This window comes from Felis catus, chromosome B2 (genome assembly GCF_018350175.1).
Source record: "Felis catus isolate Fca126 chromosome B2, F.catus_Fca126_mat1.0, whole genome shotgun sequence".
NCBI classification, from domain to species: domain Eukaryota; kingdom Metazoa; phylum Chordata; class Mammalia; order Carnivora; family Felidae; genus Felis; species Felis catus.
Window position 1 is genome coordinate 130,926 of NC_058372.1, and position 17,853 is coordinate 148,778.

General features: G+C 42.8%; 1 protein-coding gene across 3 annotated transcripts in view; it reads right to left on the reverse strand.

Annotated features, from left to right (window-relative positions):
• Window positions 1–15,117: 15,117 nt before the first annotated feature.
• Window positions 15,118–17,853, reverse strand: part of LOC101084270 (tripartite motif-containing protein 26-like) — a 38,030-nt gene continuing 35,294 nt past the window's right edge. Inside the window, exons 12-13 of one of the 3 annotated variants that reach the window (XR_006597459.1) lie at window positions 16,876–17,153; window positions 15,118–15,483 (exon numbers count right to left, since the gene is read on the reverse strand). Coding sequence is in view for 1 of the 3 variants with exons in the window: in XM_045057007.1 (XP_044912942.1) it covers window positions 17,094–17,153 (60 nt within the window). In the remaining 2 variants the exon portion in view is untranslated. Of the gene's footprint in view, window positions 15,484–15,750; window positions 17,154–17,853 lie in introns of those variants that run through there. The other 2 variants (XR_006597460.1, XM_045057007.1) reach the window with 2 other exon arrangements.

Genomic DNA, 17,853 nt, shown 5'->3' on the forward strand with positions numbered 1-17,853 from the left:
TGCTGATAGCCCAGAGCATGAAACCTGCTTCAAATTCTGTGTCTTCCTCTCTCTTTACCCCTCTTCTGCTTTCTCTCTTTCTCTCTCTCTCTCTTTCTCTCTCTCTCTCTCTCTCTCTCTCTCTCAAAAATAATCAATAAACATTAAAAAATGTTTTCAATATATGAAGTTTATTGTCAAATTGGTTTCCATAAAAAAAAAAATTTAAAGACTGATGTATTAGAGATTGGAGGAGTGAAGGAAGGCTATGGAGCAGTGGTGTAGGTGAGTGGACCAGAGAAACTCAGTAGGATAGCAGGGCAGCACCACCCCCGTTTAATATTAGTACCTAGGAATTTCAATGAGACCAAGCAGCTGGAAAAGACAGGGACAGAAGAGGTGAGAGTGAAGAGTTGGAAGGTTTGTTGAACAATATAAAAACCCTATTAAGGATTTTATCCTCCAACCTACAAGATAAAGGGAAACTAATCCTTTTTGTCAAGCAGGACAATGGCATAATTTAATTGGGCTTGCCAGACAGAAAACTCTGGTCGGTAAGAACTTGATGGGCTAAAAGTTTTTAGTGGAGATATGGGCTTTGTGGTATCTAAAACTCATACTTATGACCAAAAAATATATATAGTTTGCTCTTTAAACCTAACCAAGTAGGGGAGGAGCCAAGATGGTGGAACAGCATGGAAGTTTTCATTGAGGGTGAAGTCTGGTGCCAGATGTTTGTTGTGATTTGCCATAATCCCTGAAATGCCCCTGCTACAGGATCGGGTGAACGTTTCCTGGGGCGGGCTGGCACCCAGCCACAGATCTGGGCATTGGCAGCAGCATGTTCCTGGGTGTGGCTGGAACCTGGCCTTTGTTCAGTGAGACCCTCCTCCAGAGGATCTGAGCAGGTCAAACCCGCAGTGCCTCAGAAGTGAGGGGTCAGGAAACACAGCAGCATCTGAGATAAAACTCAGGAGGGTGGTGGCGCCTGGAAACTTGAAGACTTGGTCATGGACTGTGTTAAATTGGGGACTAGACAGAAACCAGAGACCAAGGATGGCTGTGTAATTGCTGGTCGGGGAGAGCACAGAGTTCTGATACTAGAGACTGGGTAGCCGGGTGACGCCATTTTCACCATTCCCGTACATGTGCATACACACCAACAAGTGCCACAACATTCCATCCCAGTAATCTAAGCAGCACCGTCTAGTGGAGAACAGATCCATTACACTAAGCCCCACCCCACTGGGCCAAACTCACTCTTCAGGAAAAACACAAATCTCTCCACCTGCTTGGTTTATGGACTACAAAGTGCTTCCTAGTTTGACTTCTAGGGGAAAGCAATGTAATTTCAATAGTATTTCAGTCTGTTTGCTGGTCCATCTATTCAATTTTCTTTTTTTTAATTTATTTTCTTTTTCTTGAATACAGAAAGAGAAAATTGTATTTTTATTGTCAATTTTTATTAAAAAATATTTTTCTGGGGCGCCTGGGTGGTGCAGTCGGTTAAGCGTCCGACTTCAGCCAGGTCACGATCTCGCGGTCCGTGAGTTCAAGCCCCGCGTCAGGCTCTGGGCTGATGGCTCAGAGCCTGGAGCCTGTTTCCGATTCTGTGTCTCCCTCTCTCTCTGCCCCTCCCCCGTTCATGCTCTGTCTCTCTCTGTCCCCAAAGTAAATAAATGTTGAAAAAAAAATTTTTTTAAATAATAAATAAAAATATTTTTCTGTATTTTTTTCTGCTATACTTTTTAATTTTTTTGTAGTTTTTTTCAGATTCTATCTTACATCCCTCATTTCATTTTATTTTATTTCATTGATTCATTTTCTCAAATTATCAAACGCTTTCCTTTTTCCCCCCATTTTTAATCTAATCTATCAAGCTCCTTTCAATAGCCAGACAAAAACAAACCTAGGATCTAGCATCATTTATTTGATTTGTGTGTGTGTGTGTGTGTGTGTGTGTGTGTGTTGCTTTTAATTTTTTAATTTTAATTTTTTACCTTATTAATTCCTTTTCTTCCTTCAAAATGAGAAAACAGGAATTCACCCCAAAAGAAACAGCAAAAACGAACAGCAGCCAGGGACATAATCAACACAGGAACAAGCAAGATGTCTGACCCAGAATTTAGCATCACAACAAGAATACTAGCTGGGGTCGAAAATAGGTTAGAATCCCTCTCTGTGGAGACAAAAGAAGTAAAAGCTAGTCAGGATGAAATAAAAAATGCTATAACTGAGCTGCAGTCTCTAATGGCTGCCACGGCGGCAAGGATGGATAAGGCAGAGCAGGAAATCAGCAATAGAGAGGACAAACTTATGGAGAATACTGAAGCAGAAAAAAAGAGGGACACTAAGGCAAAAGAGTAATATTTAATAATTAGAGAAATCAGTGACTCATTAAAAAGGAACAACACCAGAATCATAAGAGTCCCAGAAGATGAAGAGAGAGAAAAGGGGGTAGAAGGGTTATGTCAGCATATCATAGTGGATAACTTTCCTTACCTGAGAAAAGGCACATACATCAAAATCCAGGAAGCACAGAGGACTCCCATAAGATTCAACAAAAGCCGACCATCAAAAGGCACATCATATTCAAATTCACAAAATACTCAGGCAAGGAAAGAATCATGAGTGCAGCAAGGGGAAAGTCCTTAACCTACAAGGAAAGACAGATCAGGTATGCAACAGACCTATCCACAGAAACATGGCAGGCCAGAAAGGAGTGGCAAGATATATTCAATGTGCTGAATCAGAAAAATATGCAGCCAAGAATTCCTTATCCAGCAAGGCTATCATTCAAAATAAAAGGAGAGATTAAAAGTTTCCCAGACAAACAAAACTTAAAGGAGTTTGTGACACTAAACAAGCCCTCAAGAAATTTCAGGGGGACTCTCTGAGGGGTGAAAAAATGAAAAAAAAAAGGAAAAAAAAAAAAAGATGAAAAGCACCAAAGACTGGAAAGCACAAGAAAACACCACCACAAACTCCAACTCTACAAGAAACATAATGGCAATAAGCTCATATCTTTGACTACTCACTCTAAATGTCAATGGACTAAATGCTCCAATCAAAAGACAGGTAACAGAGTGGGAAAAAAAACCCAAGATCCATCTATATGTTGTTTAGAGACCCACATTAGACCTAAAGACACCTTCAGATTGAAAGGGGATAGAGAATCATCTATCAGACTAATGGTCGCCAAAGAAAGCCGAAGTAGCCTTACTCATATCAGACAATCTAGACTTTAAAAGAAAGACTGTAACAAGAGATGAAGAAGGGTGTTGTATCATAACTGAGGGGGTCTATCCACCAAGAAGACTCAACAATTGTAAACATTTATGCTCCAAATGTGAAAGCACCCAAATATATAAATGAACTAATCACAAATATAAAGAAGCTTATTGGTAATAATACCATAATAGTATGGGATTCCAACACCCCACTTATAGCAATGGAAAGATCATCTAAACAGAAAATCAGCAAACAAACAATGGCTTTGAGTGAGACACTGGACCAGATGGACTTAACAGATATATTCAGAACATTTCATCCTAAAGCAGCAGAATATACATTCTTCTCCAGGGCACATGGAACGTTCTGCAGAATAGATCACATACTGGGACACAGATCAGCCTTCACCAAGTACAAAAAGATAGAGATCATACCATGAATATTTTCAGACCACAAAGCTATGAAACTTGAAATCAACCACAAAAAAAAAAAGTTGTAAAGATAACAAATACTTGGAGACTAAAGAACATCCTACTAAAGAATGAATGGTGGAAAGCAAGCTGGTGAAGCCACTCTGGAAAACAATGTGGAGGTTCCTCAAAAAACTACAAAGAGAACTACCCTATGACCCAGCAGTTACACTACTAGGCATTTATCCAAGGGATAAAGGTGTGCTGTTTTGAAGGGAAACATGCACCCCATGTTTATAGCAGCACTATCAACAATAGCCAACGTATGGAGAGGGCCCAAATGACCATCGATGGATGAATGGATAAAGAAGATGTGGTATATATATATATATATATATATATATATATATATATATATACACACACACACACACACACACACACACACACACACACACACACTGGAGTATTACTTGGCAATCAACAAGAATGAAATCTTGCCATTTGCAACTACGTGGATGGAACTGGAGGGTATTATGGTAAGTGAAATTAGTCAGTGCAAGACAAAAATCATGACTTCACCCATATGAGGACTTTAAGAGACAAAACAGATAAACATAAGGGAAGAGAAACAAAAATGATATAAAAACAGGGAGGGGGACAAAACAGAAGAGACTCTAAAATATGGAGAACAAACAGAGGGTTACTGGAGGGGTTGTGGGAAGGGGGATGGGCTAAATGGGTAAGGGGCACTAAGAAATCTACTCCTGAAATCATTGTTGCACTATATACTAACTAATTTGGATGTAAATTGTAAAAAATAAAAAAATAAAATAAAATAAAGAATGAATGAGCGAACTAAGAATTTAAAGAGGAAACTAAAACGTACATGGAGCCAATGAAAATGATAACCACAGGCCAAAACCTCTGGGATGCAGCAAAGGTAGTCATAGGAGGAAGTTAGAGCAATCCAGGCCTTCCTAAAGAGGGAAGAAAGGTCTCAGATACACAACCTAACTTTATACCTTAAAGGGCTGGAAAAAGAACAACAAATAAAAACCAAAACCAGCAGGAGAAAAGAAATGATAAAGATTAGAGCAAAAATTAATGCTATCGAAATTGAAAACAAAAGCAAACAACAAAAAAAACCCACATTAAAAAAACAACAACACTAGAACAGATCAATGAAACCAGAAGCTGGTTCTTTGAAATAATTAATAAAATTGATAAACCACTAGCCATTTACATCAAAAGAAAAAGGAAAGGACCCAAATAAATAAAATCCAGAATGAAAGAGGAGAGATCACAACCAACACAGCAGAAATACAAACAACGATAAGAGAATATTATCAGCAAATATATGCCAATAAAATGGGCAATCTGGAAGAAATGGACATATTCCTAGAAATATATAAACTACCAAAACTCAAAAAGGAAGAAATAGAAAATTTGAACAGACCTCTAACCAGTAAAGAAATTGAATTAGTAATCAAAAATCTCCCAAAAATCAAGAGTCAGGGCCAGATGGCTTTCCAGGGCAATTACACCAAACATTTAAGGAAGAGGTAACACCTATGCTCTTGAAGCTGTCCCAAAAATAGAAATGGAAGGAAAACTTCCAAACTCTTCCTATGAAGCCAGCATTACCTTGATTCCAAAACCAAAGATCCCACTAAAAAGGAGAAGTATAAACAAATTTTCATGATGAACATGGATGCAAAAATCTTCCACAAGATATTAGCCAACCAGATCCAACAATACATTTAAACTTTATTCACCATGACCAAGTGGGATTTATAACTGGAATGCAAGCCTGTTTCAATATCCAGAAAACAATCAATGTGATTCATCACATCAATAAAAGAAAGGACAAGAACCACATGATCCTCTCAATAGATGCAGAGAAAGCATTTGACAAAATACAGCATTCTTTCTTGATAAAAAAAAACTCTCAAGAAAGTAGGGATAGAAGGATCATACCTCGAGATCATAAAAGCCATATATGAAAGACCCAACACTAATATCATCCTCAATGGGGCAAAACTGAGAGCTTTCCTACAGGTCAGGAACAAGACAAGGATGTCCACTCTCACCACTGTTATTCAACATAATATTGGAAGTCTTAGCCTCAGAAATCAGAAAACACAAAGACATAAAAGGCATACAAATCAGCCAGGAGGAGGTCAAACTTTCACCCTTCATAGATGGCATGAAACTCTACGTGGAAAACCTAAAAGATTCCACCAAAAAACTGCTAGAAATGATCCATGAATTCAGCAAAGTGGCAGGATATAAAATCAATGCACAGAAATCAGTTGCATTCTTATACACCAACAATGAAGCAACAGAAAGAGAAATCAGGGAATCGATCCCATTTACAATTGCACCAAAAACCATAAAATACCTAGGAATAAATCTAACCAAAGAGGTGAAAAATCTATACACTGAAAACTATAGAAAGCTTATGAAAGAAATTGAAGATGACAAACACACAAAAAAGAAAAATATTCCATGCTCCTGGATAGGAAGAACAAATATTGTTAAAATGTCGACACTACCCAAAGCAATCTACATACTGAATGTAATACCTACCAATTAACACCAGCATTCTTCACAGAGCTACAACAAAGAATCCTACAATTTGTATGGAACCAGAAAAGACCCCAAATAGCCAAAGCAATCTTGAAAAAGAAAACCAAAGTAGGAGACATCACAATCCCGGACTTTAAGCTGTATTACAAAGCTGAAATCAAGACAGTATGGTACTGGCACAAGAACAGACACTCAGATCAATGGAACAGAATAGGAACACAGAAATGAACCCACAGATGTATCGCCAACTAACCTTTGACACAGAAGGAGAGAATATCCAATGGAATAGAGAGTCTCCTCAGCAAGTGTGTTGTGAAGACTGGACAGTGATATGCAGAAGAATGAGCCTGGACCACTTTCTCACACAAAAATAAACTTAAAATGGATGAAACACCTAAATGTAAGATAGGAAGCCATCAAAATCCTTGAGGAGAAATCGGGCAAAAACCTTTTTGATATTGGCCTCCACAACTTCTTACTCAACACGTCTCTGGAGGCAAGGGAAACAAAAGCAAAAATGAACTATTATGACCTCATCAAAACAAAAAGTTTCTGCACAGTGAAGGAAACAATCAGCAAAACTAAAAGGCAACCAACAGAATGGAAGAAGATATTTGCAAACGACCTATTAGGTAAAGGATTAGCACCCAAAATCTATAAAGAACTTATCAAACTCAACACCCAATAAACAAGTAATCCAGTGAAGAAATGGGAAAAGACATGAGCAAACACTTCTCCAAGGAAGACATCCAGATCGCCAACTGACACATGAAAAAATGCTCAACATCACTCATCATCAGGGAAATACAAATCAAAACCACAATGAGATACCCCCTCACCCCTGTGAGAATGGCTAATATTAACGACTCAGGCACAACAGATGTTGGCAAGGATGCGGAGAAAGAGGAACTCTTGCACTGCTGGTGGGAATGCAAACTGGAAAACAGCCAGTCTGGAAAACAGTAGGTAGGTTCCTCAGAAAATGAAAAAGAGGACTACCCTACGACCCAGCAGTTGCACTACTAGGTATTTATCCAAGGGATACAGATATGCTATTTTGAAGGGACACGTGAACCCCAAAGTGTATAGCAGCACTATCAACAATAGCTAAAGTATGGAAAAAGCCCAAATGTCCATCGAAGGATGAATAGGTAAAGAAGATATGGTGTGTGTATGTGTGTGTGTATATGTGTGTGTATATATACATACATATATGTGTGTATGTGTGTGTATATGTGTGTGTATATACATATATATGTATGTATATATACATACACAACTGAGTATTACTCAGCAATCAAATCTTGCCATTTGAAACTACATGGATGGAACTAGAGGGTATTATGCTAAGCGAAATTAGTCAGAGAAAGACAAATATCATAGGACTTCACTCATATGAGGACTTTAAGATACAAAACATAAGGAAAGGGAAGCAAAAATAATATAAAAACAGGGAGGGGGACAAAAACATAAGAAACTCTTAATGTGGAGAACAAACAGAGGGTTACTGGAGGGATTATGGGAGGAGTGATGGGCTAAATGGGTAAGGGGCATTAAGGAATCTACGTCTGAAATCATTGTTGCACATTACGCTAACTTGGATGTAAATTTAAAAAATAAATTAAGTAAAAGTTAAAAAATAAAACTAACCCAGTAAATAAAAGACTTCCCAACAGAATATTGTTGAAAACTCTGAGTCAGTCATGAGTCCCCACTAAGCTTTGTAACTAAGTGGTTTTCTTAATTTCCCTGGTTTCCCATAAATATGGACAATGTGGTCTGAAATCTGTTGTCAAGGTTAGCAGAAAGAAAATATTCTCCTATGACTTGGCTCGTAAAAAGAAAAGAAAAGAGGAAAGAAAATTCATTTGAGATAAACCAACTATTTCTCATGATGGAAAATCTGCATGATTACTTTGGACATAATGTATTGCATTTGTTTCTGGCTGACTTTGCCTAAACTAGTGAAACTTTTTAAATGACAAATATTCCACATTTCACTTAGTCACACACACACACACAAATAGCATGAAACAAAAATGAATAGGACATAACATAAATGCAGTAAGAACATAAAAGATTAGTTTTCTTATAAAATGTAAAATAACTGCTTTGGGAACAGTTTTCATTTGATAACTTCACAAGCAAATTTATGTTGACTTCTAATTTATTAACCATTTTTAGAAATACTTTTTTAAAAAATTTATTAATGTTTTATTTTTGAGAGAGACAGATACAGTGTGAGTGGGGAAGGGGCAGAGAGAGAGGGAGACACAGAATCTGAAACAGGCTCCAGATCTGAGCTGTCAGCACAGACCCCAACGCGGGACTTGAACCCATGAACTGTGAGATCATGACCTGAGCCTAAGTCGGACGCTTAACTGACTGAGCCACCCAGGAGCCCCTAGAAATAGTATTTTCAATGATAACTCTAAATACAAATGGGATTATGCTTCAGATAGAGGGAAACATTGGTTTCTCTTTAGTAAATTAATCATGCCAAAAACCGAAAGGATATCAGTTTTGCAAAGGACGATTCCAACAGACAACACTGTTGGTATCTGAACCATCATTTCAGTAAAAGTACAGTCAGTGAGGCTGTATCCTTGACTCAAAATCATGTACCATTTGTGGAGGGAACCCCAGAAACTCTCCTCCAACATGATGATTGTCATCCAGGAGCTGTAAATTTTTTTTTTATTGATGAAATGGAATGTTCAAACTATCTTCATCATGACTCCAGTCTGGTTTTTTAAGTCCAGCTGTGTTCTAAAATGGTCTTAATTCATTTGCCTTGGGTTACTTATCTTAATCCTGAATACCCAAATAAAAGGGACCTCAAAATAATTTTTTGATCATTAAAGAAAATAGATCTACAGCAATGATATATACCAAATCTTACTAGCTAAGATAGTATGCCTATCTCTTCCAAGTTACTAAAAGATTAATGCTTGTATTCAGCTTAACGGTCAACCTGATATATGATGGGTTCCTAGGGAATCAACAGTAATTTATGCTTGGAGCTTCAGGCTATTTCTTTGTTTTAATCAGCAGTAGTGCTAAGTATGTTACTGTCTACAGATTTATTCTAGACCTATTTCCTATGTTTTAGTTTATATTGAGAGAGAGACATAGAGCATGAGCTGGGGAGGGGCAGAGAGAGGGAGATACAGAATCTGAATCAGGCTCCAGGCTCCCAGCTGCCAGCACAGAGCCCAACATGGAACTCCAAGTCATGAGCAGTGAGATCATGACCTGACCCCAAGTCAGACACTTAACCAACTGAGCCACACAGATGGATCTAGACTTATTTTAAATTCTCAAATTACTATCAGACCCCAAAAGTATTGACTATTATCTAAGCCTTTAGCTCATTCACAAGTTGCATTGACTTTGAACAAAATTAATATCGATAAGATGCTCCAGTCTTCTATTTTTAGGAGCTACCCAGACATTGAAGCAGAAAACCAACAGCTTCCTCATACACAACTTAAGAATAATCTCTATACCCCTGATGCCAATTTAACACAACCATAACATGGCCACTTGATCAACATCCATAAGCTCAGGGCAATGGTTTGGAAATGCTAAATGAAACCAGAGCTCAACACGTGTAAGGAGTCACACCATGACCTATAGCATTTCCATCTACATGTCCAAATGACAACGATTAACAGCTGCTTTCCTGTCAATTTAATGATTGCCCAACTTGCATGAATGCAAATATAACATAACTTTTAAAACAAAGCTCATTCTGAAATATAAAATCTACGGAGAAAAATCCTAAGATCTATTTCAAACAATCAGCAGCACCCAAAGAGAGAACGATACTCTCTTAACTATAAATAACTGACTTTCAAAGTCTACGATGGTTTTTCACCAATAGAACTCAGGCATGTTATCAAGAACACATGGTAAACTCTTGTAACAAAGACAATGAACTTTTCCTCTATGTTTTAAGACAAAATAACAGCTATTGCCTTGACATTATGAATTCATTGTATAATTCCGGCCTCTTACATAGGAAACAAACTCTCTTACTATTCTTAGTGGCTAAATTTTGCAAAGCGAAGAATACATTTAGAAAATCATTAAGGATAACAGAAATTGCAGCAGTAAAAATAAATAAATAAATAAATAAATAAATAAATAAATAAATAAATAAATAAATAAATGGATGTGAGATTGAAATTCACCTGTGGGTATAATTACTCAGATTCTAAACTTAATCCCATTTCCTGAAATGTGACACCAGCTTTACAGGTTCAATAGCTTATAGTATACCAGGCTGAAGTATGGTTTTCCCCCGTGCATCTTGGGGACAGTGTGGTCGATGAAAGAAAGTGGGCTTTGGAGCCCATGAGAAAAAAGTTATCAAAAGGACAGCACTTACTAGTACTGTGATCTCAGAAACATGACCTACTCTTTTGAGCTTCAGATTGTAGATTTTAGAAATGAGAGTAATCATACTTACCTCACCTGGAGGTTATGATGCCCATGCTAAGGATGTAATTCCACTGCCAGCCAGGAACTTGAAATATAGAGGTAAAGGAAAGATGCAAGTCTATAAAAATAAATAAACAGAGTTATAACTTGGGCCAAGGGCAAACAGATTAGCATTGTGTGAGCAAATAATGGGGACAAGAGCATAGAGGAAAAACCCATGTAGGTAGTGACTAGGTACAACAGACAGAAACCTGTTATGGAATGGATTTGCCCCCAAAATCCATACGTTGAAGTCTTTAGTACCCATGTGACTATACATGGATACCAGCTCTTGAAAGGTAAAGCGGAGGTTGAATGAGCTCATTTGGGGGGAGGGACCTTAATCTGATAACTGGTGTCCTATAAGAAGAGAGTGGGCACCTACACACACAGAAGGAAGACCACGTGAAGACAGTGGGAAGGAGGTCATCCACCAGTCACGGAGAGAGGAGACCCACCTTGGCCACACGTTGAATTAAAGTGTGAGAAAATAAATAAATCAATTTCTGTTGCTTAAGCCACCCAGTCTGTGGTACTTTGTGATGGCGGACCCAGCAAATTAATATGAAATCCCAACATTTACTCACTCAGCGAACGGTGTTTGAGCCTTTGTAGGAGTTAGGCACTGTTCTAGGGCCCTAAGGAACCAGCCCTAAACAAAGCTAGTTTGGTCTTTGGACCCCATGGAGCCAACATTCTGGCAGGGACTGAAGCAGGCAACAGACAGCAAGCAAGAAAGAAAAACAGATGATGCCAAGGGCCAGGAAGAAAAAGAATGCAGATAAGGGATATCAGTTGTTCAGGTCGGAGAAGGAGAAGTTTTCAGTTTTAGATAGAGAGCTAGCAGAGACTCCACTGAGCAGGTGATGTCAGAGCAAAGATATGACGGAAATGAGGGAGTATGTCATGTTGGCACGTGGAAGTATATCCCCGAAAGAGAGATGAAAAGTGAGTGCAAAGACCTGAAGCAGGAGTATGTGCCTGACATCCTCAGGGAGAAGGGAGGGGTCAGTGTGGCCACAGCCCAGTAAACAAGGGGAGGGGAAGAGGAGATACATTCAGGGAGGTAGCAGAGTCTGGGGAGGGTAGCACCTGTGTGGTGCACAGTTGGAGTCAGGTGTCTGGAGACATGAAGAGCTGGGGGCAGCGCGCAAAGACTTAGAGGCCCCAGCTGCTGCTTGATACAAGCCTGAGGCTGGCTGAAATCACCTCAGAGTAAGGATGGACAGAAAGCAGATGTGGGTCAGGAAGAAGATGAGGACCAACCAACACAGACACTGGTGAGCAGCGGTCCGGGGGGGGGGGGGGGAGGAGGAAGGAAGTAATTTTTAAAGAAAGGGAGTAATCAAGTGTGTCTGTAAAATGGTGCCACGTAGTCCACATACTGGGGGTTGAGACTTCACTGAGAGCTTCAGCGATGTGAGTGTCGTTCATTAATGAGATTAGAACTAGGGACGAGTGGGAGAGGAAGCCCACTCAGACTCAGCTGACAGAGACAACAAGGTCTGCAGGCGCCAGCACGTGCAATGCTAGGTGTAAGAAGACAAAACTGGTGGTGCTGCATGGGAAGGGATTGCTCCCCGTGGGCTGGGGGAAACAGCTGAAGGTTCACAGGATGCCCGGGTCCGAGGAAACCCCCGGTGTGCAGAAGAGAGGGAAGCTGTGTGGGAGGCGTGTTAGCGAGAGATGGCTTCCTCCCTTAGGAACACGACTCAACTGTGGCAACGGGTCACCAGCCAGAGCCGTGGGGATAGATGTAGTAAGGTGGGTGGCTGTGAGGTTGCTGGGACTGTGTGTGATTGGGACACGATAAAGATGCCCTACGTTCTCTCTGCCTGTAGAAAAGGATCATGGCCAGCATTTCAATATTGATGCACACAATAAACAGAGCATCGTGCCCTCTTACAGCAGACATTCCCACCTCCTTCCTGCACCTATCACCTCTGTGACGTCTGGCAATCCCTCATCTGCTCTACATTGGTAAGATTTTGATGCATCAAGGATATTATACAAATGGAATCGAAAAGCATGTGATCTTTTTAGGATTCGCTTTTCCCCTCTGGGCATAATTCTCCGGAGATTCGGTCCTGCTGCAGTATCTGTCAGCAGTGCGTGCCCTGGCACTGCTCACCGGTGAGCACCCCACCACATGGGGATAGCATGGTTTGTCTGTCTCCCTATGGAAGGACACATTGTACTAGGCAGGGCAATGGACCTCAAAGAAATCAAGTCCTAATAGCTGGAATCTAACTCCCATCGATGGGATCTAGTCAAGGATCTTGTGTGCTGGGTTGACTGAGTGAACCCTAGATGGAGTCATGAGCATCCTTAGAGAGGCAAAGGGAGACTTGACAAAAGAGGAGGCACTGTGTCTATGGAGAGAGACTGCGGTGATGTGGTCACAAGCCAAGGGAGGTTGGTGGCCACTGGGAGCTACCAGAGGGAAGCTCCACACTGTCCCCTGGAGCCCTGGAGTCTCCACCGGGAGTACATCCCTCCCCTAGCCAGGGTTATTCCCAGGCGTGAACACACTTCGGCCATGAGGAGTGCTGTGCACATCTATGAACATCCTCCAGCGCTGAGGGGGCGAGGTGCATAGGTCAACATACTCCCATGCCAAAGTAGGGATGGGGCCCTTGCCGAGGGATGCGTAGCACATTCGTAAACACCCTCCCTCATGGAAGGGCTGTTGTGCGCATGTATGAATGCCGGCCCTCGCTGAGGGCCCTCGCTGACCAGGGGCTGTGCGCATGCTTGAACACCCTCCTGTGCCCATGGGGGCGGGGCGCATGCGTGAACCACCTACTGTGCTAAAGGGGACGGGCACAGGCATGAAACACCTCTCTCACCAAGTGGGGGTTCTGTGTAAAAGAGAACATCCTTACACCCAAGCTGTGCGCATGCGCAAACACCCTCTCTCGATGAGGGGTATTTGTCCGCATGCATGAACACCCACCCCCGCCGGAGGGTTGAGGAGCGCATGGGGGAACCACCGCTTATGGCAAAGGGGGTCAGGCGCATGCCCGAACACCCTCCACCCGAGTGGCAGGGTGCATGCATGAATATTCTCCTATGCTGACAGGTCAAGGCCCATAGAGCAACACCCTCCCATGCCAAAGGAGGGGTGGTACACATGGGTGAATGCCCTTCCGCCAGGAGGGGGGGGGGGGGGGCTTTACACACAGGTGAAAAAAAAACCCGGGCTAGTGGGGCAGGATGCATGCGCAAATGGCCTCCGTCACCGAGGAGGGTGGTGCTTGAGAACACCATTCCACCCCGAGGGTGTGCTGTACGCATCCGTGAACACCCTCACATGCCAAGCGGGGCAGGGAGCATGAGTGAAACACCTCTCTTGCAGAGAGGGGGAGCAAGCATGACCTAACCCTTACCCTGAACCCTAAATGAAATGCTAACCCTAACCCTTACCTTAAGTGATGCGTGCTTCTTCACCTGTGAAAGTGAAAAGACTCATTGATGAAATGTCACATTTAATAGTAACAACACTACTCCCTCTCAGAGGGGTGGTGCTGTTCATGGGTGACACCCTCCCTCACGGAGGGGGTGGGAGCATGTGTGAACCACCTCCCATGCCGAGGGACAGGGTGCATGTGCCAAAGCCCACCCTCACTGTGGGGGGGGTTGTGCAAATGTGCAAATTCATGAACGTGCTCCCAAGCAGAAGGGGATGGGGTGCATGTGTGAACACCCTCCTGGGCTGAAGGGGGCAGAACACATTAGTGAATATCCCCTGCGCTGAGGGGCGGTACTATTGCGTGAATACACTCTAGCGGCAAGGGGGTGTGGAAGCATGACCTAACCCTTACCCTAATTCTTAATGGTAATTCTAACCCTAAATCTTACTTAAGAGATGTCTGCTACTTCAGCTTTGAAAGTGAAAAGAACCATTCATGAAACGTCACATTTAATAGTGGCGTCACTATTCCCTCCTTGAAGGGTGGTGCTCTGCATGGGTGACTTCCTCCCACACCAAGGAGGGGCTGTGCGCTTGTGTAAACACCCTCCCATACTGAGGTGGGTGGGGCACATGCCTGAACCATCTCCAGTGCGGGAGATGCGGTGTGCCCATGAGAGAACACCCTCCCGCACCAAGGGGTGATGGTGCACATGTGTAAACAATCTTCTGTCCTGAAGGGGGGGATCTGCGCATGCGTGAACGCCCTCCCATATGGAATTGGAGTGGGCACATGCCTCAATATTTTCCTGCTCTGAGGGGGCAGGGCGGGGAGAAAGGGTGAACACCCTCCAGGCTGAAGATGGTGGGGTAATGCGTGAAACACTCCCATGCCGAGGCGGGGAGCAACCATGACCTAACCCTTAGCCTAACCAGTAACTGTAATGGCAATCCTTCCCTTACCTTAAGAGATGCCTGTTTCTTCAGCTGTGAAAGTGAAAACACCCATCCATGAAACGTCAGATTTAATAGTGGCATCACTACTCCCTCGCTGAGTGGTGATGCTGTGCATGGGTGACCCCCTCCAGTGCCACAGGGGGGCAGGGCACATGCATGAACCACCTATTCTGCCAGGAGAGGGGGGTGAGCCCATGAGTGAACACCCTCCCACACCAGAGGGGTGCAGGCGCATATGTCAACACCCTCCCCCCTGAAGGGTCCGGGTCGTAAGAGTGAACACCCTCCAGAGGTGTGCCGCCTCTGTGAACGCCCTCCCGTTCCCAGGGAGGGTACAGGCGTGACCTAACCCTTACCCTAACCATGAATGGCAATCCTAACCATGACACTAACCTTAAGAGATGCCTGCTTCTTCAGCTGTGAAAGTGAAAAGAGCCATTCATAAAACAACACATTAAATAGTGGCATCACTACTCCCTCTTGGGGTGGGGGAGTGGGGGGCAGGGTGCATGCGTGAACACCCTTCCACAACAAGGGTGCCGGGGGTCAGGTGTGACCTTCCTTCCTTGCCAAATGGGGGGTGCAAGCATGGCCTAACCCTTACCCTAACCCTCAGGGTAATCCAAACCCTAACCCTCATCATAAGAGATGCTGTTTCTTCAGCTATGAAAGTGAAAAGACCCATTCATGAAACGTCAGATTTAATAGTGGCATCACTACTCCCTCGCTGAGGGGGGAGGGGGGGTCTGGCACATGGATGACCCCTCCCATGCTGAGGGGTGGCAAGGTGCATGAGTGCCTCCCTCCCGCACCTAAGGGGGGATGTAAGTGTGACATAACCTTTACCCTAACCCCTAACTCTAACTCTAATCGTAACCCCAACCCTAACACTAACCTTAACATATGACTGCTTCTTCAGCTCTGACAGTATAAAAAGGTATTCAGGAAATGTCAGATTTAGTAGTGGCATCACTACTCCCTTGCCAATGTGCGGGGTGCAAGCGTGACAACCCTCCATCGCCAATGAGGGGTTCAAGCATTACAACCCTGCATTGCCAAGTAGGTGTATCGAGGCTGTCCTAGAAGGGCGAAAAAATATGATTCACGTACTGTAGGCAGCTGTTAGGGCTGTGGTGATGAGCATTCGTAGTAGGGCTCAGGCATCGGTATATGATCTTAAGAACTGAGTACCAAAAATACACAACCAACTCCTAAGTTACGACTGGGTGAATTTCACAATACAAGCAATAATGCTAGTATGTGCAACAAGAAATATTTGCCCTCGCATAAGCTCCTGTCAGAGCGGATAACCACGGATGGTTAACAAGAAGATAAAAATAACCTAACTGTAAAGTCAATATCAAACCAATTGTTGACCCGACACAGATAGGCAATCAAGGAAAGATGAAAAGAAGTAAAAGGAACTCAACGAACACAAACCCCTCCTGTTTACCAATAAAATCACCTCTAGAATTTGTAGTTTTAGAGGCCCACCTGCCCAGGGACATTTGTGAAATGGCCATGGTATCCTGACCGTGCAAAAGTAGCATAATCACTTGTTCCCTAAATAGTGACACATATGAATGGCCACACGAGGGTTTTACTCTCTCTTCCAGTTGGTGAAATGGACCTTCCTGTGAAGAGGTGGGAATAGGACAAGAAGACCCTATGGAGCTTTAATTCACTGGCTCAAAGAGGCAACATCAATACAACCAATAGGGACAAAAGATCTCTGTATGGGCCAACAATTTAGGTTGGGGTGACCCCGGAGAATAAATTCTCCTCTGAGGCATTTAGATGTACACTTACCAATTGAAAGTACAACCTAACTTATTGATCCAAAATACTTGACCAACGCCATAGGTACTATACATGTACCCTGGCAGAGTTTCCTTTTGGGGGTGGGTGGTTGTTGTGTCCACATTCAGTGCAGGGTTATGAAACAGTGGTGGTGGTGGCGGTGGTGGTGTTTTCTCCTCTTCCATAAAGAGTTCCATGGTGACCATTTTGTGGGAGCCAAGCAGTAGCTAGGCTGCTCCTGGATCCCTCTCTGCTTCGGGTTCCTTGTCGGGCATCATAGCAGTGGCCTAGTGGAAAAAAGGAGAGAAGATGTCACAAGACACTCAGGTAAACAAAGATGTGAATGAAGAACCTCCTGAAATACCATCTGAAGACTATGGGGCAGTGCTACTGTCCACAGTTACAGTCCAGTTTCTGGGAGCATGGATGTGATAGAGGAATGCAGTGATACAGTGGTTGAGAGGTGTCTGGTTTGTAGAAGAAATGCTGCACGTCCCCAATGCTGGTTGGGGAAATGTCGTATATTTCGTCAGCTATGTCAAAGATAACAAAAGAACAATGGACAAGACAGATACCTGCCTCTTCAGGAATGAAAGTGAAAAGAACCAACCAGGAAATATCTGATTGAAAATGTTTTTAGGTACACTAATTTTTGAAAGAGACAAAGACAGAACACAAGAGGGCATGGGCAGTGAGAGAGAGAGAGACAGTATGTGAAGCAGGCTCCAGATACAGAGCCATCAGTACAAAGGCCACCTAGGATTCAAAACCAGAAAACAAGAGACCATGACCAGAGATGAAGTGGACGCTTAACCCAATAAGCCACCCAGGCGCGAAAGAAAACATCTGAATTAAAAGGAATATCACCGCTACATCGCGGATAAAGGGGAGCAGATGGGGCACATTCGTGAAGCCCTCGTGCACCAAGGGGGATTGGGAGCATGACCTAAACCTTACACTGACCCCTAACATTAACCCTAACCATAA